General features: G+C 39.2%; 1 protein-coding gene across 2 annotated transcripts; it reads left to right on the plus strand.

Moving 5' to 3' along the window:
• Positions 1-4: 4 nt before the first annotated feature.
• WBP4 (WW domain binding protein 4) lies at positions 5-24,870 on the plus strand. 2 transcript variants are annotated; one of them, XM_075046130.1, is made up of 10 exons: positions 5-145; positions 6,856-6,928; positions 8,439-8,501; positions 8,600-8,723; positions 9,518-9,739; positions 10,585-10,640; positions 13,724-13,790; positions 15,762-15,922; positions 16,975-17,201; positions 19,687-24,870. In XM_075046130.1, coding segments are annotated over exons 1-10 (1,203 nt in total). In that variant the 5' UTR covers positions 5-143; the 3' UTR covers positions 19,895-24,870. The 2 variants fall into 2 exon arrangements, with proteins under 2 accessions (XP_074902231.1, XP_074902232.1); XM_075046131.1 differs by lacking the exon at positions 8,439-8,501.
• The last annotated feature ends 598 nt before the right edge of the window (positions 24,871-25,468 follow it).

A 25,468-nucleotide genomic window follows, 5' to 3' on the forward strand; every position in this document is an offset into this window, starting at 1 on the left:
AGAGCGCGGATTGAGCCCTCCCGGTGCCCGTCGCCGCTCTCCCTTCTCCCCGCCCCGGCCCGCCCCAGCGGCGCGGCGCGGCTGGCGGGGAGCGGCGCGGCTCGGCTCGGCTCGGCGGTGCTGCTGCTGCCGGGGAAGCGGCGATGTGAGTGCCGGGGGCTGGGAGGGAGCGGGCAGCGCCGGTCACAGCTCCGCGAACATCCCCCTCCTCCCCGCTTTGCCCTGGGTCGGGGAGGGCCGGCAAAGGCGGCAGTGGGGGACGCCGGCGGCCGGGACGGGCCCGGCCCCGATGCCCGCAGGCCGTGAGGAGGCCTTGGGGTAGCCAGGCTGCTGCCGGCGACCCCCGCCTCGCTGACCGAGTTATTTCCCTTTCGCTCCAGTCCTTCTGCTCCCGTCCGTGCGTCCCCGTGTCCCGTTCCCCCCCCCCCCCCCCAGCCTCTCGGTTGTTTGTTTCTGCTGCGCTTTGGGCCCCTTATCTCCCTCAGACACGCCGGGCAGCTCCGCTCCTGCAGCGGGGGGTGGTGTGTGTCTGTCTGTCTGTCCGTCCGTCCCTCCATCCCCCCCTGCCCCCTCGAACCTCGGCCTCTGGTTCTGGGCGCGGAGGAAAAGCCTCGGTTTTGCTGGCCGTCGCGACCTCTTTTCAGTGTTTAATTAGAGAATTTGCGTTAATAGCTGACCACCTTTTGGGGGGGTAAAAATCCAAGCGTTGGTCTTGATTAAGGGGCATTTGCCCGCTTCTGTTACTTTTCAAGATACCCGAGCTTCCGTGCTGGGGAAAAAAAAAAAAATAATCTTAACTGGATCAAAAATTTCTCTAGAGATCTTTCTGTGGGGAAGTATTTGATGGTTAGGTTGTGTGAGCCTGTCTCACAGACTGATACTGCATACAGCAGTGTTCTTAATTTTAGTTATTGCTAAAATTATAGCTGAACAGTCTCCTGACCCAATTTATGTTGCTGGTTTTTTTCCTCTCTTCTACTTCTTATCATACTCTTCCTGACATAGCCCATATCCTTCTTCTGCATCTACAGCAGCAGACTTCTGCTCTCAGTAGATACCCCTGACTTCAGATATTTAACTTTAGAAGGCTGACTCAGGCAGTTCGCTTTAGGTTCCCTGTATAAGGAAGAAACGTGCACCTATCGAGTCCAATTTCCTACTCAGATACCTATTTCAGATGGAAAGAGTGGCGTTCTCTCAGCGACTAGAGATGACATTCTCCTTCTGTTGACATGGAGAACTTGGATAACTCGATATCTCACCTTTTAGACAACTGACCTTAGGGGAGATGAGGTCCGTTAGAGCTCCATACATGCAGAAGGCTGCCTGCCTTGATAGTCTTGTGCATTCTTGTATGTTGTTAAAAATTTTTGTAGCATTACCTTTCAAGTTACATAATTTATATTTCAGAAAAGAGATCTGGCAAAGCAGATACACACAAATGATTTTCAGCACCAGTACAGGTCAGACTGAGCAGCTTCCGCAGACTCTGCTCTCTGCTCAGATTGTCTTGTGGGATATTATGATTGGTATGTTGTTCAGAGGGGGCTAATATAGTAATAAAAAGAAGCAGCCACTTGGGTTGTAAATTAGAATTTACAGAAGAATGGCCAAAAATATAATGGACTTGAAGGCCAGAAGAATGAAACCCTTCAGAGAACTGCCTTGTTTCGTGTGGATGAAATTCCCATCCAGTACTACTCTGTAGGAGCCCACATATAGACGTATATTCTGTGTGATATTAGAAGGCCAAGAAGCTAAGGTTAGGTAGAAGGACAGGCCTGTGCACTCGGTGTGTCAGGGATGCTGTTTTCTTGAGTCCTTATTTTTAAATACCATTTTTTTAAAAAATGAAAATTAAGGTTATGTATCTAAGAAGAGTTATTAGGGTAGGATTAGTGCACTATGAATGAGTGGAATTGCTGTGAATTATTTGGGAGCATGGGTTGTTAGGGCCATGGCACTGGGACCTACTTCACGGTACAAAAAACCTTTTCCTTTTTGGCCTTCTTCCCTGCTGATTTAAGCATTGCTTTCTTGGGTCTTAGCAATACTGGGATATTTGAATTAGAATTAGCTGTTCTGGAATGGCTTCCCATGTGGAGGAGGGTCTATTGTGAAATATATGTGGTTTTTTTTTTTTCTTTCCTTCTTTCTACTTTCCATTACAGACCTATTACTTTTCTTAAAGTACACACTATTCCCAAATAGAATTTGTTACTATTTCTGAATACTGTGTCCTGTTGAGTGGCTGATACAGAGCAGACACAGCAGCTACTCTGAATTCATTTCCTTGTGTAGTCAAGAACTTCAATCTATATCTTACTTACTTCACACACCTGTATTTAAGGAGATGATGCACGTGCAAGCTGTTCAGTGCCCAAACCTGCAGGAAGCTGTAAGATACTAACTTTGTGTAAAGTCTTCAGAAGTTGTAGATATTAAAACCAAATACGGCTGCTGAGCATGCGTATGATATTTTTTAACCCCAAAGGCTTATAATTTGGACAGATACATCCCTGATACAAACCTCCCTGCATCCCTGCCAAATTTCAAGTCTGATGTTTTAGAACAGAGCTATTCAAAGCAAATGCTTCTAAATTTTGTTTGCACAGCCAAATTACTTTTTTTTTTTTTTTTCTTGTGTTCAGATCCACCTGAAACAGTTGTTATGTTTCCACCACCACCACCCCACCACCCTTTTAATTTTGGCTGGTATGTGGTAGGAACAAACACCTCCAGCCCAGTCTCAAAGTAAAGCTTGGCAAAGCTGTCTCAGCTGAAGATAGCTTCTTTGTGAGGGTTTCTTAAGCTTCCCTATATGAGGAAAGCTGATTGCACCACCTGTTAAAACATCAGTAATACTGTAAGTTGTGAGGAGAAGCAGCTCGCAGGTTGACAGTTTGGGGCCCTGGACCCCAGTACTGCTGGAGTTATTCTGCAAGTTATTTTCTGAACGTTGTTGACAGAACCTGTCCCGTTTGTGTGCTCCCAGATATGGGGTTCAAGTGCTGGAGTGTGTAACCTGGTCATTGCAGTGTAGGCTGCATGATTCTCGTGGCTTGAGAAATGAATTATGCAAACTAAAAATTACCTGAGTTTCAGGAGTTTTCTCTCCAAGGTTCAGCGTTTTCATATCTTTTGAAATGGCCAGCGTGGCAGTGGCTGTTAATGCAGTTGCTACTTCTTCCTCCCCATCTTCTCACTCCCTCTGAAGTTTTAAATGGTTTTAACATTGACGTTATTTGCACTCTGCAGCTGTTTCCAGCAAAGAGTTTGTCATTTCACTAAAGTTTCAAGAAAACAATTTGATGTTCATGCCCTCTTTTTCTCTCCTTCCCCTTTAGCCCTCTGAACTGCTGCACATTCTGCCCCTGAGTGGTTTGACCAGTAAAAGCTGAAAGAAAATCACTGTTCTTCAGGAGACACAAAGTTCTTGCAAGTTAGTACAGGATTTCCAACTCTGGATGAAACCTTAAAGCAGTTAGTCCAGAAGTGTCGCGGTAGAGACGGACACGACAAGTAATAGATCATGCAAAGTGGCTACTTTATTGTTCTAACACACCTTTTTATACCCTTCTTTTGAGTATGTGTTAGTATATGGTTGGTTTGGTTAGTAACTAACAATTCATGATTGGTGAGTTCGTTATGACGGTTCTTCTTATCACTATCTTGTTTTTGTACTGGTCTTCTTGGATCTTTCCAGACTCTCAAGGATACACTACAAGCTGCTCAAGGTCGCACTGTTCTCGAACTGTCAGGAATTCCGTAGGCTCGTTGCATCCCCCGACAGAGAAGTTTCTCGGTAGCCATCTGTATCGGCACTGCTCTGCTCCCTGGGTGTCCAGTAGCGGGTTGCGAAGCTGACTTGCTCAGCCAGCTCTGGACAATCGGGCTCCGAGCGGGCTTTGTCAGAACCCTTCCCAGGAGGTAGAGCTTCGCAGCAAAACTTGCACACCTCTCCCAGTCCGTGTCACCGAGCTCTCGTTTGGGAGCCACACCTGGGTAAATGTGTATAGTGCTGAACCTCAACCCTGCGAACCTGGATAAGCCAGGCTTGATGCACTCTGGACTGTCCCTTTGCTTTAGTGAAAGGGAAAAGATAGTTGTGGTGGCAATGGCTAGCTGGTCAGCTTTCTGGTCCTTAGCAGGTTGGCCCAGCTGTAAAGCTGAAAACAAGAATCAACCTTAACTCTACTGATGTAAGTGCAGGCAGAAGATGAGGAGTCTTAAAAGCTGTACTGTTTTGACTGCAATGACATTTTAAAATAACTCTGTTTCCCATTGATTTGTACACAATTATTCAAGCATAAAAGACCTCTGTACCACTTCAACAGCATCTACTCTCAAGCCTGTGTTTGGCAGATTAATAAAATAATCACATACTTAAACATTGTCATCGATCTGGATTAAGTTTCAGGTTTGTGACCAGAGCCTGTGAAGCACTTGTAGCATATCACTGAAGTGGGGTCTCGCTTCAGTTGCTGCTCCTTTCCAAACACTCCTCTTTGGTTTGGTTTGCATCTATTGCAGCACTGTTGGTGCTTTGCAGGCTCCACCGTTGTTACAATGGCAGATGTTATTCGGTGGATATTTCAGCTGAGGTTGCTCTTTTTTCGAGTGGTATGAACTCAAGTGGAAAAATCCTTAAGAGATTTACTCAGCATATAACACTCCTCATGGTCATAAGTTGCAGAATTGGGACCATAATTTAAACAATTAACTTCATTAATCGTGAAATGCAGGATTTAAGGTTCCCGGGATATCAGGTCTTCTGCACAGAGTATCATTTACATTTATTTTGTATGTAACAACAGAGAGCCAGCTCCACTCTTTATCAGAACCGATAGGAGATGAAGACAAAAGGCTTCTGTCGTCAAGACCTGGATTTTTGTACTTAAGCCCCAGGTGTGCCCTCAGGTTCTCCAGCACCATCACTCTGTGTGTAGCTACAGTGGTTTGCAGCAGGTGTGATGTCCAGTAGCATTTAGGAAAGAAATTGGTGGAAAATACAGCTGTGAAAATACCGCTCATCACACTCTCAGGTCTTGACTTTTGGTGGGTGCAGCTGTACAGTCTTAATTTTAGCACTTACGCTTGGTCCTGTTGAAGAGAAAGAGCTAGCTCCGTTAGGTTAAACTTGGAAATACACAGACGTTCTCGCACATCTGAAACATGCAGTGAGGCTCTTTACATGTTTTCTGTCAGAATTGGTCCATTGCCTTAGGAAGGTTAACCCAGCATTTAGCTGGAAATTTATCTTAAATGATGTCGAAGGATTTAGAAACAATTTAGGAGCTATAGCTCAAATAGGAAAAAGGGCCTTGAGGTATTTCTGAGCTCTGAGTTTCTCCCTCCCACTCAGCTAGTTTTCCATCCGGAGTGTTCAATTTCCCAGGCTTTGGCCCTAGTATGTTTTGATATATAAATCTAAAAAGCCTTTTAATTAAATGTGTGACTAAGTAATCACCCAGTTCTAAAGTACACCATTTAGGGATGAGTGGATTTCTGTTTAAATTGGGGGAAGCCCAGCTGCTTCTTTCTAGCTTTGCAGAAAGTTGCTTGAAAAGCTGCGCGTTGCTAACACAGCACTGCTTATAGGTTGATATATTTTTGCAGAGCATATCCTTACTTTAAAACAATCATAGCCTCTTAGAAATTGTGTTTTTACATTAAACACTGGTAGGAGAACATATTTTGAGATCTGCTTAAATTTTAGGAGTTGAGTCGATGAGGTCTGTTGCTGTTACTAGAGATCTGCTTGCACGTATCATAGGGTTTGAGGGTGCGATCATACATGGAAGAATTGTTTTTATTGACTAAAAATGTCAGGAAGTATTTTCCTTGAACTCTGTACATTGACCTTCAGATGGAAGGCACAGATTCATTTTTTGACTGATCTTGTTTAATATTCTTAGTGTAATCTTGAATTGTTTTTGGTTTCGCCCCTCATTCTTTTTCATTTTAACTTAAAAACATAGAAGTCTGTTGTCGGAATGTGTTCTGTTGAACCAAAGCATTGCTTCTGTAGCTGCAAGCCAACGAGAAAGGGAATTATTTCTGCACAAGCCTCATCTGGCATTAGAAAGCGGGTTTTGATGAAGAAACAGCCATTAGAGGGGTTGTTTATCTTGTTGTTAAATACACTTATGTACCAACTTTTTGGCTCTGAAGAGTTTTCCCCAAGTTTCCTCACACATATGCAACTTACCAAAATTGCATGGTTCAGAAATACATTTTTACACTGAAACGTCCAAACAATTTACTGCTGTGTCTGTGACCCCGCAGGTCAGAGTCTGTTCTAGGGTTCCCCACAGTAGCTCATGTTGTCCAGAATGGCACCTTTGTGTTGCTAAGCTCACTGTGTGCAGTATCCAAAGTGGAATTCAACGTTAAATCTAAAGTTTTACACTTAGAAACATTTATTGTACGCATTTTTATGAAAAATAGTGCAAGTTGCATGTTTCTGACAGTTCTGTGTTTAAGTAGGGTATCTAGAGCTACTTGTTTATCTCTGGCTTGCTTTGTCTTTTATTTCTGGTTCTTGTAGCATCACCTCCATTGTAGAAATTTTGCAGTCTTCAGGGGTCAGATGGGCACAGTCCCAATACTGAACCGTGCTTTATGGGTTAGTAGTAGAGTAGTTAATATAGCTACTCTTGCTTGCTCCCCATACTTTGTTTTAAAAAAAAAAAAAAAGAAAAAGAAAAACAAACTGTCAAGACTCAATCTCCCAAAGAAGACTAAATTTAGTTTCTGAAGCTATATATATATATATATATATATATATATATGTAAAAACCTGTGGCTTTGACTATTGTTTCAGATTATACATCTTTTTTTTTCTCTCCCCAGGGCCGATTACTGGAAATCTCAGCCAAAAAAATTCTGCGATTACTGCAAGTGCTGGATAGCAGACAACAGACCTGTACGATGGTCTACCATACTATGTCAATGATTTTGAAGTACAAGGAATTTGAATTACAGGCTTTTAACATAACTTTTGATAATAATCTATTGATGCATGAAATTTGCTTTTAAAAAATGCCTTTGTAATACTTGTGATATTTAAAATATATTATGTGAGAGCCACATACCTGCGCACAAGATGGTGTGTGCTGTTCTATTTGGCAGTAGAGATAAGACCTGAAATACCTGACCCTGCTTTTTCTTCAGGTTCTGTAACTTAACATTTGATCTGTCTTGAAACTTTGTCTGTGCCTGTTCCTAGCCTTCATATGCAAGTGGAAAGCAAAACCTGGCATACGTACTGTTTATATATGGTAGGCCTGGTACAGCCAGCACTATAAGCATTTAAAGCAGGTTTCTTTCATTTCACACAGCCCACAGAAACGTTAGTGGGTTACAGAAAGGTGTTTCTGACTTGCAGATACCTTTTTCAGACTACTAGACCCATTGGTTTCTTACTTAGAAAGAAGTTTTGCATTCCTGACTTGATGCCAGGGGAGCTTCTGGAGCTGTGCTTCATCTGGTTTACGGTTAGATACCTGCAGTTCAGAATGACACGTGTGAGCTAATTGGTTTAGGTTTCTTGTAGTCAGTGAAGAGAAATACACGTTAAAGGCGGGGATTTGGGTAAATTATGAAGTCTGTCTTTAAATGAGATTAATCATCCCCTGGATGTGCATCCTCTGCACATCGGTTCATGCAAGGAAGTTCTAGGGTTACTAGGTCAGGCTTAGGGACCTAACATCTGCACAACTAAATGAGTTCAGATGTTTTTCGTGAGAACCACACGAGGACTTCCACTGTTGTACCTGTGGAGCTTCTGAACTCCTTCCAGTTCCTACTAGCTTCACTCTTTCTGGCAGCTTTCTGGCTTGCGAACTGTTCTGTTGTCCTTAGTTACCCAACTCTCCCACTTTGCTTTTTCTTCTCTCTTTCTCTCTCTCTCAGATCTGTGGACCTGCATACTAGTTTAAGTTCATGGGATATTTGTGGAGCGTAGCATAATCTAATTAAGGACCATAGCTAATATTTGGAACACTACATAAGCCATATGGTTTTTGAAAGTTTGAATGAAAACTGAGAGTGTAAAAAAAAAAAAAATCAAGGGATGATACTTGGAAAGATAGCATGGAGAGGGAGCCCAGATTCCCTGTTACTTGTCTCTAATATGTGTGCTGGACAGTATTATTTGAAAATTTTAAATCTTACAAATACAGACTATGAAATTTTATGATACCATTTTGGAGCATTACTGATTTTTCATAATTTTGATGTTGAATGTTTCGCAGTGTTCCTGAATTCCTATAGCCATTTTATAGCTGTAGTGTTTGCTGTAAGTGTTTTCAGAACAGGTTACTTTTAGGCTTGTTCAGCTAAGTTTAGTCTAACTAGATTATAACTAGCTAAAATTAACTGAATTAAAATTGTATAATACGTATTATTTTTCTTGGTTTTTTCTCTCTTTGAAGAGCATTGAGTTTCATGAAAGAGGAAAGAATCATAAAGAAAATGTGGCAAAAAGAATTAGTGAGGTAACTCAAATATCTTATTTGCATGAATGCTTATTTTTAATCTCTTTCATTATCAGACTTGTTTAATTTATTCTCTTGGGTTTTTTGTTTTGTTTTAGATTAAAAAGAAAAGTTTGGAAAAAGCAAAAGAAGAAGAAAATATGTCAAAAGAATTTGCAGCAATGGAGGAGGCTGCAATGAAAGCCTATCAAGAGGATTTGAAAAGGCTTGGAATTAAGCCAGGTAGTTCATATAGCTGCCAAAAGATTAAAGACAGAATTGAAAGAATATTGAGTAGGAAAGTTTTTTCTAAAATTAGGTTTTAGGAACATGAGAGGAGGCCTCCAGGATTGTGTTTGCTCATTTTAAAAAAAAGAGGAAAAAAAAAAAAAGGAGTCTGCAAATTGCCAGTAGTAGGAAGTTGCAGTACAGAATGTTTTCGGCTACGCTATCCTCTGGTCCATGGAACAATACAATTTGGAGTAGAAAAATTAAACAATGTGATAACACATGGTGCTTTGAATCAGCAGTACAGCTTCCCTTAGTTTATGTTTCATTTTTGCCAGTTGGAGACAAAAGTACCTATTGAGTAGGAGAGTTTGGGTTCCCACTGGTGTCAAACAGTGGAGACGAGAATCTCCTATGCAGCTTGCGGTTCAGCAAGTACCTTTGTTCTGTCCGCATGAAGACATATTATCCTTTAAAAAAAGTTTGTAGTTTCAAGCTCCTGTAGAAGCTATCGTTTTCGTAACTCTTTTAGTTTTTGTTGTTGTTTAGTTAGAGCTCGTTGGTCCTTCCAGTTTTGCTCTTTATGTTACTCATCTTTTGATATTTAGACTTTCTTATGACAATATAGTATTGCTACAATGCAAGATGCTTTGAATATAATCTTTTAAGTTTACCTGCTACGAGTGTAATACTAATGAGTGAAAATACTCATAGGAACAAAATTTCCTATTTGCTATTGCTCAAGAGTGACTAATATTTAAACTCAGGTTATTACTCTTTTTTAAAAAGGGAGTATTATTTTCTTTAAGATGATGTAGGTCCCAGTTCGACACAGAGTAAAACTCAAAGTAACACAGTGGAAACTAAAGGAAAGAAAGAAAAGAAAGAGAAGAAGGAAAAGAAGGAAAAGAAAGAAAAGAAAAAAAAGACACCTCAGGACACCTCAATGCCACCAAAAACTGAAATGAAGGAGTGGGTGCAAGGATTTTCTCCCGAAGGCTATACATATTACTACAACACAAGAACAGGAGGTAAAAACTAGTGAGGAACAAATACAGATATAAATGAAAACTATTAAAATGGGAACAATTAGATGGAGTTTTGATGTTTAACATTCAAGACTTAGGAATCCAGAACTTCAGAGGGGTTTTACTGTTTGTTAATAATGGAAGAATGCAGTAATTCCACAGTTTCTGGAAATGTTTAGCCTTTCAAATGTTAAGTATACAAAAGATAGCTGTGTTCTTCCTAAAGAAGCTTTCTGATCAGGAATGTGAAATAAATTGATTGTGCCCAAGTAAATAAGAGCAGTTATGGATTGGTGTCTGATTGTTTCTTTCCACATTTACCAGATTTACCTAAATGACTGACTTCTGTTCAGGAACTATGTGTTATGATCTACTTTAGAGCATAAAAGCAACCCTCTTCTATGATTAATGAGAATATTACAAACTGTTTCTTATAAATTTAAGGATTTACATTAGTATTTACCATAGTCTTTCCTCATACAAGATAACTTCCACAAAGTAAAAATCTTGTGTGTGTTTGGTTTCTTCTGGCCTATGCTACCCTTTAAAAAAAAACCAACAAACACCTTTTTTGTACCAAAAGTCCAGTATCTGTGTATCAGCCATAGTTTAATGGAGTCTGGAAGGTGGTTAGTCCTGGTAAAGCCAACTGTAATTATGGTACTTTGGTTTATTGTTCATACCATAGTTTGATCAAGGATGATTTATATTCCTTTGAGGTGTATCTATATTAGTTGTTTTCATGTGTGCACACACCAGTGTCATAACCCTTTAGATCTGTTTTTTCTAAAGATTATTAAACATAAACAGGATTGAATGATGGGTGAAATATGTTTTTGTTTTTTAAGAATCACAGTGGGAGAAACCTAAAGGATTCCAAGGCAACTCTCAAAACTCACAAACGGTAATCAAATAATGTTGTTCATACTTTTCTTTGCCTTGTAAACATTTATCAGAAATAAGCTAGGCAATTTGCAAGTCTTCTGATTGCAGAAGATAAATTGCTCTTAGTAAACTTAGGAAAACATAATTTGAATATATAGAATGTTTTATGATAGACTTGATGAAACCTGAAATTTTACTTTACAAATTTGTTTTTGCTAATTTGTTTATCAAGGGGAGAGAAGTGATAGCGGTGGTTGTGTTTTTATACTTCAGGCCATAAAATTGAAACCTTTTGTGATTGAAAGGTAATTAAAAAAATTAAATCTTATACATTTGAAATAGTTAAGACTCCTTTATCTTAGGAAACATTGAGATTGCATTGTCAGATAGTTAAAAAAGAGTGCCTATTTTTTGTATTTGCTTTAGGATACCATTATGTGATAATTTGTCTTTTTCCTATGTTTCTTAAGGTCATGGAACCGATGTGCAAGCAACCTTTTAGCATATTACTTTACTTTCTTATTTAAGGCACAGGAAAACTTGCAGAATAGTCCAAAGACAGAAAGCTTTTTTCTTACTATTAATGGGCTTTCACCTGATACTTACCACTCCAGGATTTTTGTGCTTCACAACATTAAAAATAGGATTTTTACAACACTCCTGTGAAGTGATGTTATGTTTTCCCATTTTCACGATAGGTGTCATATGTACGGTATGATTTAAAGTCAGTTTTGCTTGCTAACGTTGGATATTATGTTAGAGATCAAAAAAACCTGGCTTTTCCAGAGTGTTTAACATCCTGTAGCTGTATGTTGTTGCATCTCAGAAGGTAGCCTATGCTTGGTACTGGTTTACTTATAGAGTCAGAGGAGGAAGTGGTTATAATTGTGTATATTTTTAGGCAATTGAATTAATTCACAAAGTGTACGTGAAGTGTTGCCTGTATTCCATCTCTTGTTAAGGCAATGTTTTATCTAGAAAATGCAGTCTTTTTCCATCCAGTGCTCGTTCCTGAGAGACTGCACACTTCATGTCAGAGCTGCCCATCACATGCTACCCTGGCTTTCTGATTCCTTTATCCTGTGGTTTTGCACAGCTTGTTAACCAGCACTTCAACTTGATCTTTTCAGTCAAGGCGTAGCTTTGCAATATTTGTAAGCCAGTCTTACCGTACCCTTCCACTGAAGGAGATGGTCCTGTGACTAATCTTTGTGGTCCTTGGTGCATATTTGCCATGACAGTGAACTAGTTCAGGGAGTGAAGACATCAGAGTTTAGGTTAGTGCTTTGCAGGCTTCTTTCCTTGCTGTCAGCTCTCTGGCTAATCAGAGAAATGCTGGTGCAGAGAGAACAGTTGGAGGAGAGAAGGAGCTCCCTTCTTGGCAACAATTTGAAGTTAGCTCATCTCAGCTCTATGATAAACGCAGACCTTCAGCCACGGATATCTCTCTGATGCCACATAGCCGTATTTTGCCATTCCTCTCTCACCCTGCTCGGTGACTTTGTGGTGTCTTGAGTTATTTTCGCTATTGCTATAAACAAGCATTTGATTGCTCCCTTATTTAGTCTGAACTAAAGATATTGGGAACATTCCAGATCTCTTAACGAGGACTCACTGCCCAGAAATTAAAGGGCGTGCTTGCAATATGTAGTGCAAGCGTGAGTGAATTCACAGGCCCTCCTTGTTTTACAGCACGTTAGCTTGCTGCTCAGACTTCCTAAGAGGTGGAGATAACAGAGTAACGAAAACGCATGTTGAAAACTACCTATAACTTTAGTTAGATTGACATCATGGTTGTTAGCATTTATGTAGTAGGATACTCAGTGTGCCTAGCATCAAATACCTGCTGAAAACCTCTAAGAACCAGATCTGAAATGCTCAGGATCTAACTCTAACAAAAAGGATAGGTTCTACTTAAGACTAGGTTTTTGTCCTTTTTCTGCTTACATAAAATAAATATTCCTTTTGCTTCTTTTGTTGACAGTAGCACACTGAAACTTTTGGGAGCTAAACCTTGAGGAAACTTGCTCACTGAAGGCTTTCTTGCCTTTGCCTGCTCTGAACCTACTGTTAGAATTTTTCCTGTTTACAGAGCGGGTGCAAGAACTTTAACTTCTGATTTTGTTGTGTTTTTTAAAAAACGACAAAGTTTTAATAGAGTGTTAAGCGAACGTATAGGTATGTGTGCAAAAGCCTATCTATATGTGTATGTGTCTGTATACACACACATAGACATTTATTAATGCAAAAATAATGTATGGTGAATCTGTATAGATCTTCTGCCTAACACAGAGGAGCAGGCAGTATTTGTTCACTTAAGGAGCAGTGAAGTAGTTCTATGTGTAAGTGTTGATGAAAATCAGATTCTTAAGATGTTAAGTTGTGGGTAATGACTGATTATCTAGCTGTGGCTGATTCTGCAAAACATCTTCATTTTAATTACACATCCACAAAGACATACCAGCAACTTCTGCCACATTTCATATGTATTTATTACTCAGGAGGGACGAACAGTGCTTTGTTGAAATTGATGCTTTACTAAAGAAGTAAATTCATTGGCGTGCTTTCCTGCAAAGTTTGATTCTTCAATTATGTTGGGTGAAGATCCATTTTGCGATAAATTTTAGAAGGGGTTTTTTGTTTGTTTATGTTTAATTTGTGATAGTATTTATTGGTATTAGTTTTCTGTAGCCCTCACAAAACTCTGAGTCTTCCAGAGGAATTTTTTGTCAATCTCTACTAAAGACAGTGACACAAACAGGAAATTACAACCTCGGGGTGATTACTTTTGGAAAATAAAAAACGTGTAAAATAATGGCCTGTATAATAATTTGAACCGTGTGGCAGCATTTACTATACTGCCTCATACTAATTACCCACTGTTTGAAAAAAATTGTGTATGTGCATTTGCAACATTTTAAGTTAAGCAATTCAATTTCATTTGAGTCGAAGGGAATGTTTTCTAGCAACTTTAGGGGTTAAAGCTTTAAAAGAGTAATATTATCACAAACAAAAAATACTCAAGGGTTGAATAGTCTTATAAGTGATGCTTTGACTGATCCTTAAAACTTTTTTTAATTAGCTCCTGTATCTTTTTCTTAGGCAGCAGAGTGGGTAGAAGGTGTCACTGAAGATGGTCATACCTATTACTATAACACACAAACAGGAGGTAAGGAGAGCTTGTTTTCCAGTTAAGCTCTTGTTTCAGAAGAGAGGGTTTTCAGAGAAGCATTTTGTTTTGCAAATAACTGCATTTTAAGGCCATTACTAAGTTTTGTATTTTTTAAGCTGCTAGCTTAGTTGAAATATACTTGCTGCTTAAGTCAGTGATGGCTTTATAGCTGTATTGTCAGTGTGTATACGCTTCATAGGTTTTTTTACACACTCAACTTACAACTCTAAACTATGGGTTCTTCTTTTCTACATATATATTGAAATTATAGTTTGGAAACCAGAAAGGGGCAGGACTTTGTTTTGACAGGTATGTGGGACTGTATAAGAATGTCCTAAACTTTGCCTCTTGCTAACACAGCATTGATAAGAGAGTCCAGAATCTTACCTCCTACTTCTTTTACTCTTTTTTTTTCCCTAAATGGGGAACTTTGTGGTAAGTCCCTCAGAACAGACATCTGTTTTCTAAATCTGTTTGAATCATTTTAAGGTCAATGATGCCTCTCTGGAGAGAGGTGATTTTATGCTGGCTATTAGTTTTCCTTCTGCTGTTGGGTATGAAGTGGCATTCCTAACAATGCCAAGAATAGAAAAAAACCAAAACCTTTCAGTTTTTTGACATGCCGCTCCCCTGCCCAAATGATTTGTGATTTCTTCTTTTGAAAGGGAGAGGAGACGCTGGTTATTTTTAAACATTGCCTTCTAAGTTCAGATACATTTTATGCCTTTGGTTGTGGTGTTTTTTAAAGTTCTTCATGGACACATGAAGAATGTCTTTGTAATCATCATATTTGGTAAAATTTTGGCTTGTGAGATTTTAAAGTGATCCCTTACTTTTATAAAACTGTAAGTGTCTTGGAAATGCTTGAAAATTACTTGTCAGTTCTGTTAACGCTAATCCCATCCTCTGAAGGCAAGACAAATTTTTAACCGAGGGAAATAGTCGTAGTGTCTCATCTCAGGCATGTAACTTAGGAGACGGATATCTCCAGGCTTAGCCTTGCGAGTCATGCTTTGGAAGGCTGCACCTTACTCCACTGGCTGTATGTGGCACCTAGGAAAGTGAACTTTCTCAGTTCCTCGTCTAAAGCTAGATGACAGCAATACCCTTAAGACACTGTTCTGTTCATGCAAAGTCAGTCATTGCCAGTTTCTTACACCTTTACTTATTCAAGATACATCTAGGCGCACACCTGTTAAGTGTTGTTTTCAGGTAGGGATTTCTTTGGCAGTAGGCAAAATAATTGGAAAAATAGTAGTTTTATTACATTTGAAAGCTTATATAAAATTATAGATTGAAAGTTGGTGTACTTTTGCCTTAGTGTTACTAAAATCAGTTTTAAGACCATTGAGTCAACTTTTACTTAAATATTTCTTCTCAGTATATTTACTGAAATACTACCTTTTAATTGAAAATGAGGTCATATCCTGTACATACTCTCAGGTCTTTTCGGATTGATGTTTGTATTTCCTTGTTTGCGTGACAGCTCTTCAATTAGAGACCTAATGTTACCAAGCCAAGTAGCACGGGGAAGGGGTTTGTCTGCCTGGACTGCTGAGGCTTGCAGTTATTGTTCTTTACGTTATCCTGTCTTTGTAATCAATGGACAACCCAAATCAAATGGACACCTCGAGAGGGCAATTTGTCTGTCCTGTGTGAGGATGAGAGGGACCACAGTCTTGTGGACCGCAGTTCGCTATGCGTGATATTTTTCTTAAAGTGCTAGTTAAAACAAGCTTTCTCAACAGTGAACTCAGCTGTCATGACTGTATCTCTGCTAGGAAGGGAAATGTTATCTTTCTGTTTATGTTTATTACTAGAAATGTACCAAAGGCAAAAGCCTTGTGCTAAATTATTTGCTGTATTTTTGCATAAGGCAGCACTGCTCCTGAAAGGTAATGTTGTCAAAGCAGTAACAGATCAGAATTGGAAACATAAATAATGTGGTTGTTCAAATATCTTGGACAGTATCCACATGGGAGAAACCGGATGGTTTTGTTTCATCTTCAAACGAGAAGAGTCAACGTGACAAGCATTCTGAAGAGCTTGCAGAAACAGATTCCAAAGCATCTGAATCAGACTCAGAAGACAGTGAAAATGAAGCACAGAGTTCAGAAACAAATTTCAAGGTAAGTTTTCTCTTCAGTTTTATTTTACATACAGTATTAATTTTCTAGTGTAAGATGATTTGTCTTTTATCTCTTGTGATAGGCTGTACTCATTGTAATGAGGTTAAACTGTATGACTGAAAGTAGAAGTGTGCACTTGTTTGAAAGTAAAATGAATCTTTATTTAATTATTTGGCCCATTAGTGGCACTGTTCCAGAATAGAAAGCATGATCTTTCCTTCAGCCCACCAGAAGTAGCTTGAATTCTCCACGAAATGTCATGTTCTCTGAGAAAGGTCACTGTCATCTCGCTGAAATAACCCACAAAATGGTCTGGATTTCAGTGTGAGGACGACTTCAAACCTTCATTGGTAAATGTAACTGCCAAGAGACCTTTAGGGAATGCTTTTGACTGAATATGACATGGTTGTAGTTTCCTTATTAATTGAGAAAAACATTGGCAGCACATGGTACAAAATCTGCATTGATTATATATTTTTGTCTTCAGATTTAAAACTTAAGATAAAGGGTGTGATTATGGCTCTGGTTGGGTCAGATGGTTTTTCTGAAACTGGTAGTTCAGAACAGGCAGAGAGAGTTTAAATATAAAGTGTATTAATGGACAGGTGTTAATTCTAAAATACATATTTTTGTATCACTGTGCATCATTATAAACTACTAACAGGTATTAGCTGTAAAGTGTGTGTATCTGCATGCACAGAAAGCCATATATGAATTTTTGCTCTCCCTGCCTTTTTTTTTTTTTTAAGACATGCTAAGCTTTGTTTTTAAGTAAGTTTGTATTGGCTACTCCTTGCTAACTTCAGCTTTGATAGATGGGATTTTCGAACTTTAATTTTTTGAAACCTTTAAGACTTTTTTTCAACTCTGTATGTGATGAAAGCTCAAGGAGAAAAATTTAAAGATTTTATTACAATATGAGTTTATTGCTTCAAGTTACTCTTGGTTGAAAAGTATGAATAGTAGATAATAGTAAATAAAAGATGTAAAATAAAGCTACATTGTGTTTTTATTTAGGCATTTTTGCTTAAGGTGGGTTTTTTCCTCTTTAGAGGAAAGGAGATAATGGTGAAGAATCAGAGGAAGGGAAAAAATCTCCGAGAGCTAAAAAGTTAAGTCCTTATGGGAAATGGCGAGAAGTTAAGCCAGAAGAAACTGTTGATAAAGAGGACAGTACATCAGCTTCCCAAGAAACCTCTAGTGATGCACCTAACAAGACCAACCCTTATGGAAAATGGAAAGCAGTTAAAGAAGAAGAAGAAGAAGATGAAGAACCATGGTGAGGATCTTTTTTATCATAGTTAGTTTCATAATACTTGTTTCCAGAATACTTGTTTTCAAGAGCTGAAGCTTTTGCTTCTGAATTCTGGCAGAATTAGCACAGCAGTGCATGGAAACGTAGCCCAAATACAGTTCTTTCAACAGTGCCTATTTTAAGTAATAGCTCTCCATGGCAGATAGTGGTGGTGTTTTGGTTTTAGTGTGGAAGTTCACCATGAGTACAAAGTAAATCAGGTGATTTAAAGGATCGTTGTCATCCGTCATTTTTCTCAGAGGCTGAGTATCAACTATTTAAATGTAGTTACTCTAAGCTTATGTTTCTTAACATTGTCTCCTTCAACAACCTGGTTCAGCTGCCTCTGGAGCTCTTGTGACTCTTTTTTTCAACTGCTTCCAGTCTTGGAATGGCACAGGCAGCTTTCTCAGAGCCTCCAGCTTCCAGGCTAAATTCTGTTTCTTTCTCATGAGTAATTAGTTGGGCTAATTCTGCCTGGAGTTCAAGATCTATCTTGATCTTCTAGGACCACCAGCAACCTTATCTTGATCGTACTGGGTTAGCATTGCTTTGAATTAATTCCTATGGGATCTATAGTTGCTGACATAATGAGTAAGCTTTTTTAGACTCTGAGCAATTTCTACCTAAGCCTGATATGTTTGGCTGAGTTACTTCCACAAACAGTGAGTTATTTCGCACTTTGTGGTGTTGTACTAACTCTAACTGTTCGCTTGAAGGACGCAGCCTAGAAGACACTTCAAATTTTTTGTCTTGCTTTCATCCAGTATTGCAGTAAAAGACTTCTGGTTCAACTGTTTTTCTTGTTCCCTAATTTCCCTCATTTCAAAACAAAGTCAAGCAAAACCAAAACAAAATCTACTACAACCTTTTCTGCTATCACTATGGGTAAGTCCTGGAGGCTCTTACAATGTGGTGGGAGACACTGTCTGTAATGATTTAACTAAGGAGATGAAAGACAAAACGTGTAATATAGTTAATGCCAATTTTAAATCTGGAAGCCATCTCTTTCTCCCACATCCAACCAATGTACTGCAGATGTTTTCATGACATGCATTTGATCAGGAAGTTTGTTTTGTTTTGTTTTGCTGCATAATGCCTGAGATGGCTCATTTTTTTGTGAAGCATGCTGTCTTTTATGGCCAGTTTCTTGTTGTGGGGCCCTCTAGGAGTCTGGAGAAATTAGGTTTCAGAGAATGAAAACAGTCTTTTCCCGCATACTAACCCCATTCTCCAGCATTTCAGTTCTAAATTGTTCAGGAGATAGAGTTTTGACACTGTTCGACTAAATTAAGCACTGATATACTTCCTTGGAGATGATGATGTTCACATAACGCCTCCTGTATTGGACCAGCTAACCACTCCTTGACTCCAGAGCTGATAAATTCTTTCAGGTTTTTGGAAAGCACTGTCCAATAAAAAGTGCTTTCAGCTACTGAACCTTATATATCAGTCTGTACATTAATATACAGGCTTGAGATAAACACACACGTAAATAACACAAATGCAGTTGTTCATTATTTACTTTAAATTGAGACTAGGCACAGTGCCAACCGCTTTCAGGAGGTTTACGTTTTTGGGATACTGCAACAGTCGCATTTTCTTGACTTGCTTGACTTGGAATCATTCTCGTGACTCTTGTTTGGGTGCTTGAGCTAATCGATGTCTTCCTTGAAGCACAGGACCTGAAACTAGGTATAGCACACGAGCTGACGTCAGACTAACACTCAGTAGTACTGCAAGATTTCTTGTACGGATTGGCCAGGAATACAATGTGTATCTCTTTGCAGCAGTGTTATGCTGGTTGGATTCCTGGTGGACTTGTGGTTTAGATCATTTTCTGCGAACTATTCGGTTGTCCTCCATTGTACGTTTGTGCCACGGGTTATTCTTGTAGAACACAGTGTTTTGCTGTTGACCCTTTAAAACCGATTGGTCACTTTGAGACAATGTCTTTGATTTGGTCAGATCAGTATTAGCTGTGATCCTGCTCTCCAAAGCTGCTTCTCCCAACTTGGGGTCACTGGCTGATTCGGTAAGCCTGTTCTCTATTCTGTTGTGCAGACCCTCAAGGATGGACGCTAGCGGAAAACTACTCAGTAGGTTTTGGGCAGTGAACCATTGCTAATTACTCACTGACTACTGTCTTTCAACGTTCATAAATTTACACACATGCAGCCCTGTTGTCTTTTGCAGGACTATTTACATGATGAGTGCCAGGGCCATGCTACAAGCTCTGTACAGAATGGGGTCTTAGTTTTTTACTTTTTACGGCAGCCCACACAGAAGAAACAAAGAACATGTGGGGTTTTTTTTTTCTTGATCCCTGTCATGATAATGATCTTGGCTAGAAGACTGCATCTAGCTCAAAGCTACTTTGACAATTAAATATGGATGTTACTGTCTGCAGTACACCGTGTTGTTTTCTCCATGTAGATTAACCCTTTTATGTTTTCCTCTCTTCTCTCAGTGAAAAAGTGGACCTGGAGCTTCCTAGTACAGAGAGTGACAATCTACCGCCTCCGGTGCTAGAGGTTCCAGAAGATGCAACAGTGATATTTAAAGAGAAGACAGTCACCTCCCTTGGAGACCTGACAGAAGGGGTGCCAACATTTAAAAAGAGGAAATTTGAAAATGGAAAATCTAGAAACCTAAGACAAAGACTAAATGATCAGTAATACTTAACAAATCATTTTAGATTCTGTTTAAGCTAGAGTGAATCAAAAGTTTAATATTTTAAACAGGCTTTTATAAAGAAAATGTTGGGTAGAAATTAAGGATTTATAGGTATTAAAATATGTGAGTTGTAATATTTTTTTATTTTATTTTGATGTGATTGATTGTGGAATGGAAGTTTGTGTTATATTACTTATGCAATATTGTAAATACATTTATTTTTTATTTTAACCATGCCATCTAAGTTCGATTTGCTCTGTGTATGCTGTTTCAAATACATTGCATAAGGTTTTTTACTCCTTTTCTAAGTATGGGAGAATGTAGTAATCCTTAATCTGGCAAAAATGATGCAGACCTTTTATTTTTACAGAGGAACTGGATCAGTGGCATGTACTAGAGAGTAAAATCATCCCCCAAGATTGTTTATGTGGAGTAGTTTCCCAACTAATGAGTAAAAATACTGTGCTTACTAACCCTTGGCTAATCGCTTGCAAAAGAGTAGGTGGTGAGACTGCCAACATTTCAATTTGAAAGCTGTTTTTAGAGGAGTTAGTCACATCAGTGCCACTCAGTCCAAATGACGTTCTGAAAAATTATTTGTGTACATGCATGATAAATGTATGAATCCCCTGCAGAAGTTTTAAACCTGATGAATCTTAACTTTTAATAATAGCACCAGAGCCATCCCTGTTGGAGTAGATATTTCTATGGTGTCTTCCTGTTCTATTATGCTTTATTGTTTCTCTACTTGAATTTTTCCTTCTTTTTACGTGTCAAGGGTTTGAGGTTGGTTTTTTTTGGTCTTGTTTTCTTTCTGTCTCCTTCCCTGTAAAAAAACAGTTGCCTGATGTTTTCATGAAAAAATATTCCAAAGACCTGGCCCTGCTACAGCATACAGCACGCTTTTTGAGGTTGATGGGTTTTGTCTGTTGATTATAGGAGTGTATTGAATAGTTGCAGTGTTCAGTAAGCTGAGAGGGGCTAAGACTATTGAAGCTTCATCGTTCTCAGTACCATAGGAGAGGAAAACAAAAGAGGGACAAGTAGAGCTGATGGCTGTACTGCCCAAGATGGCTTGGACATTTTCTTAAGGATTATAGATTTGATTTCTTCACTTGGTGGGATTGGTCTGCATTCAGCATCATCAAGATTCATTGGCTGCATAAGAACATAGCTACGCTCCTTGCTTCTCTAGGTATCAAACAGCAGACCGTAAAGGTTCAAATCATGACTCCGTTAAAAAATGTCTCTGTTCCTAAAGCTCACCATGTTTTGCTCAGGAGAGTCTCAGTCAAAAACAGAGGGTGCAGTTAAGACAGTTGTCAGAGTGCAGCTACAGCAAAACAGAGTTGGTAACTGCTGAGTTTGAACTTCATTGAGAAAATGACTGTTAATCTGTCAGATCAGTGGCGAAAGGAGTGCAAGACAGGGAACCTGGTTTATCATGTATTACAAAGGAAACTGAAGTCTGTTTTTCTATTCTGTGACTTTTTCTCTGTGTGTAGAAGAGAGTTAAGTATTGTATTTAATCCCATGCGTTTCTTTGGCTTCATCGGGGTTGTATTTCTTCTGATGTTTGTTTTGAGAAATTTGAAAGTTTCCTATAATACCTAGCTCTGGATTATCATTTAGAGATGCAGGATGGGTGCTAGATGCTCTCACGGTCATAGATGCAGGAATGTGCAACATGTACTGCACAAGAAAGACCTCACATGCAAGGCTAGAAGAGAAATGTCCTTTCTGCTGCGGAGAGGTTGTCAGGTTTCTTCAGAAACAGGTTTTTCAGGTTTTGTTCTTACTCTTACTTGAACAGTACTCCAGCAGCTAGGAGCCTGTTCGAACTTGAAGCCTGGCTGTGTTTGTGACCAGTTTACACTCATTTCCTCCCAATTTACACAAGTATTACCCTTCAGCTAAGTAGCTTTTCTTCCTCTTGAATCCATTGTGTCTTTTCTCTTTGAAATCACAGGACCTTCAGTGCTCCGCCAGCACTTCTCTTCATCCATTCCAGCCCGAGTTTGCCTTGACTCTATGTTCAAGGAAGATTAAGGCCACGCGTGATGTCACTAATACTTCCTTAGCATATTGGAAATAACTCTTGATACATCCCTAAACCACATTTGCCTTTCACATGACTGCATCATGCTGTCTGCCATGGGTGCCCTGTGATTTCCCAGTACAACTAGCTCTTTCTACTCCTTTGCCATTGCCAACTGCTGAGTTAACAGCTGACCCCGCTTTCTGTTCAAGCCCAGGGTTTTTTTCTTACAGATTTGTTTTGTACTGCTGTACTCATCCTGCTTCTGTCATGCCAAGCCTAAAGTAGATATATTTCTTTATGATCTCTGTAAAATGATTTTATTGTTTATTAGTACAGTTTTATACAGTAGTATAGTTCTTTTGTAGGCTCTGCTTTTAATATCCTCTGAGGAGGACATCTTTCCTCTTGTAGTGAGGTTCCCAAAATACTAGCATCTTTCCTTAAAAATGTTTTGTCACATTGAAGTAGTCATAGGCAGTGATTTAAGGTACCTGTAACTAAATTGCTCAAGCAGATGTTTAAAAACGTCTGAAAGTAAAAGTGTTCGAAACTTGTTTCCTTGAGGAGCTGCTGTTGTAATATGAACCAAAGGTCTTTGTCAAGTACTGTGTTAAACAGACAAACCAAAACATTAGGAAAAAAGATGAAATGTTTTCTTTGTTCACTGCTAGTAAGGTTGGTGTCAATACCATATGCTTGCTTTTGCTGATGTGCTTTGCTCCCCACTACCTCTGAAAGTCAGTTTGAGGAGAGGCCAGTCTATTCTTTGTCCATAAGTGTAAATTATAATGAGGACCAGTTGAATCACATTTGATATATCCAAAGCCACTGTTTAATTTTGCACCATGCTGTCACTCAATTTCCTTATTGTGTATCTAAACCAAATATTTTCTCTTCTATACAAAAATACTGCCTTGTGTGAGATTTAAGGCAGACGCTGCTTTTTCAGGACATCTGTTCAGATCTTTCTCCCTTCTGTGCTATCTCCCTGCAAAATCTTCTGCCTTTGGAATTTGCGGTAGGAATCCTCTAGGTATTAGCACAGTTACGCTCTTCATCTGCTAATCCTTCCTTGGGCTGCGCTGGCTTTTGACAAAGGAATGTTCCTTTTACTGTTTCAGAAGAAGAGTGTTTTGTTTTCTGACTAATCCATTTTCTATCATGCAGTGTGTTTTTATCTGCTTGCCTGCTTTTATTGCAAGCTCCTGGGGTGAGGACTACATCCTTGGCTTTATAGGCTGTCGTAGACGTTATTAGCAATATGAGAAGGAGTGTCGGACAGAAAGGGGGAGTCATTGCAATTTCTGATGATTTCTTTGGTGTGGTTTTGAGCAAGTCAATTCACTGCTCTGTGTTTTTCTTTCCTTGCCTCATCTTTCACCTGTCTCGTCTGTTTAGGAAGACAGCTTCGCAATGCAGGACGCTTAGCGTTGGTTTGTGTGTTTTTACAGTAGGGCCTGCCTGAAGTTGGTTATGCTTTTAGAGGCAAACACATTGCATATACTAAAAAAGAAAATTATTTTGTTGGGCATTTTTTATGCCAGGAGCTGTGCAAAGACCTGCTCAATTTGACTCAGGTTATAGAATAATCCTTGTTCCTGTTTAGGCTAAGCCAACTTTTAACACTTCACCTGGGAATTTGTAGATTGAAATCCAGACTTTCCCAATAGGGTAAATTTTGCTTTTTGTTTGATCCTCAGACAAAATCTGTGCTGCAGCATCATCCAGTCCCAATATTCAGATTTAGAAGGTGGGGCAGCTGGTCATGACATGGGTCCCAGTTAAATTCACTAACCCGTATGTGTATATACACATTTCTCCTTTTTTTTTCTACACCCCCCCCCCCCCCAAGATGTTATTTCAGTGCAAATTTTGGCATCTCAGAAAGGGAGTAAAAAACTATTTCATGCTGCTTGGTTTCCTTGATTTGCTTTTTGAGTTGTGTTTCCCCTTTTTAGTACTTTTTATTATTATTGCTGTCTTCCTCAAACCGTCTTCCTCCAGTATTCCTATATATGCAAATCTACATATCACCGCTGTGCCGCGTTTCTAGCGTCCGCCTTCACCTTATCCCCTGCTCTACCAAGATCTTCAGAAAGCTTCACGTCGTCTTATGTAGGCCACCGTGTCTCCAGATCCCAGCTTCTTCTGAGCGCTTCTGCTGCCTCTTTGCATCACGCCCTGAAGAAGTACAGCCTTACCTATTTTCAAACAACGTACAAGCTATTTCAAGACTGACTACATGTGATATTTTGATTTTCCTTGATAATTCGTTTTCCTGAGACAGATTTCATTCCATTCCTCCTACGGGGTTTGCAGCCCTTAAATCCTTTCGCTTGTTGGTACAAAAGCTGTCTGTATGCCTTCTGCTATCCGCCGCGGCAACCCTTTGGTTCCGTGCTATCAGCCATACCTCTTCAGTCTCTCTTGTATCTACCTCTTAAGTCCTCTTACCTTCTACCTGCTAAATTATTTAACTTAGAAATTGTGTTAACCGTTTGTGTGATTAAGAAATGTAGCTTTGTGAAATGTTTCAGGATATAGCTTGAACAAAACTTTCTGTACAAAGCAAAAAGTGTTGCAAATAATAATCTGAAAAAGGCTAAATTCGCCCAAGAGGATTCCCAGAGACTGTCAGCAAACGCAGGTTTGATTTTACCTGTAAAAGTAGAAATAGTCTATGTTGAAAACCAGACAACAGCATTATACAGGCCATGGGCAGAAGGCAGTGGACTTTAATGGCTTGCTTAACTGAAGATACAGTGAAGAACAGTGGGGTGATTGAAAAGCGCTTGTGTTAGTTCATAAGTATTGTCTGCAAAGTTAAACATCTGGTTTGTCTTTAACAGCTTCTCAGTTGCAATTACAAAATATTGCAAGCTCTTGAAGTGGAGTTTATCTGAAAATACTGAATAAAGCTTTCATTTGAACAATCTATATTACTGTTGTTCATCTATTCAAGGGTTTTAGGACAACCTGAGAGATATATGGGTGCGCATTCTGTTAAAAATGGGGTCTGGGGTAAATATAAACCAAAATTGGTATGTAAATATGGAAATGCTTCTTAAAAGAAATATGTTTATTTTGTGGTCACCAGCGTAGTGCCTGGGTGCCCTCCAGTAGCGCATTAAGCAGTTACTGGAGATTGTTTCATTCTGTGCATCGATTATGAGTAACAAATGACCTGGGTTAAAACTGTTAATTTTAAAATTCTTAACAGAGTTCAGGTAAGGTTTGTTGTAGTTACTATTTAGTGACATTCAGAATGTAGCTGAATATATAAACTTTCTGATGATAACAGATTGTGATTCAGTAGTCTTCGTATCTGCTGGTCTTAAGAATGATGAGCAATGCCCTGCAAGTTAAAGATACACACTTTGAAAAGGTGGGGAATGCATGTAAATTATCTCATAGCATTTCTTTTACTGAAAAAAATCTTTTTGTCGACATGATCTTTTGGCAACTTTTTTAACAGAAAGTGAAAAAACTATTCAGCTGTACTAAGCAGCTAGAAAAAAATCGGGTATGATGCAGG

The sequence above is a fragment of the Buteo buteo genome, chromosome 14 (genome assembly GCF_964188355.1).
Source record: "Buteo buteo chromosome 14, bButBut1.hap1.1, whole genome shotgun sequence".
Taxonomy (NCBI): domain Eukaryota; kingdom Metazoa; phylum Chordata; class Aves; order Accipitriformes; family Accipitridae; genus Buteo; species Buteo buteo.

Bases quoted from the DNA above. Each gene is read 5' to 3' on its own strand.
- WBP4 (XM_075046130.1), top strand. The intron at 8,502-8,599 runs GTAACTCAAATA...GTTTTGTTTTAG, and splicing joins TGGCAAAAAGAATTAGTGAG to ATTAAAAAGAAAAGTTTGGA. The intron at 17,202-19,686 runs GTGAGGATCTTT...CTCTTCTCTCAG, and splicing joins GAAGAAGATGAAGAACCATG to TGAAAAAGTGGACCTGGAGC.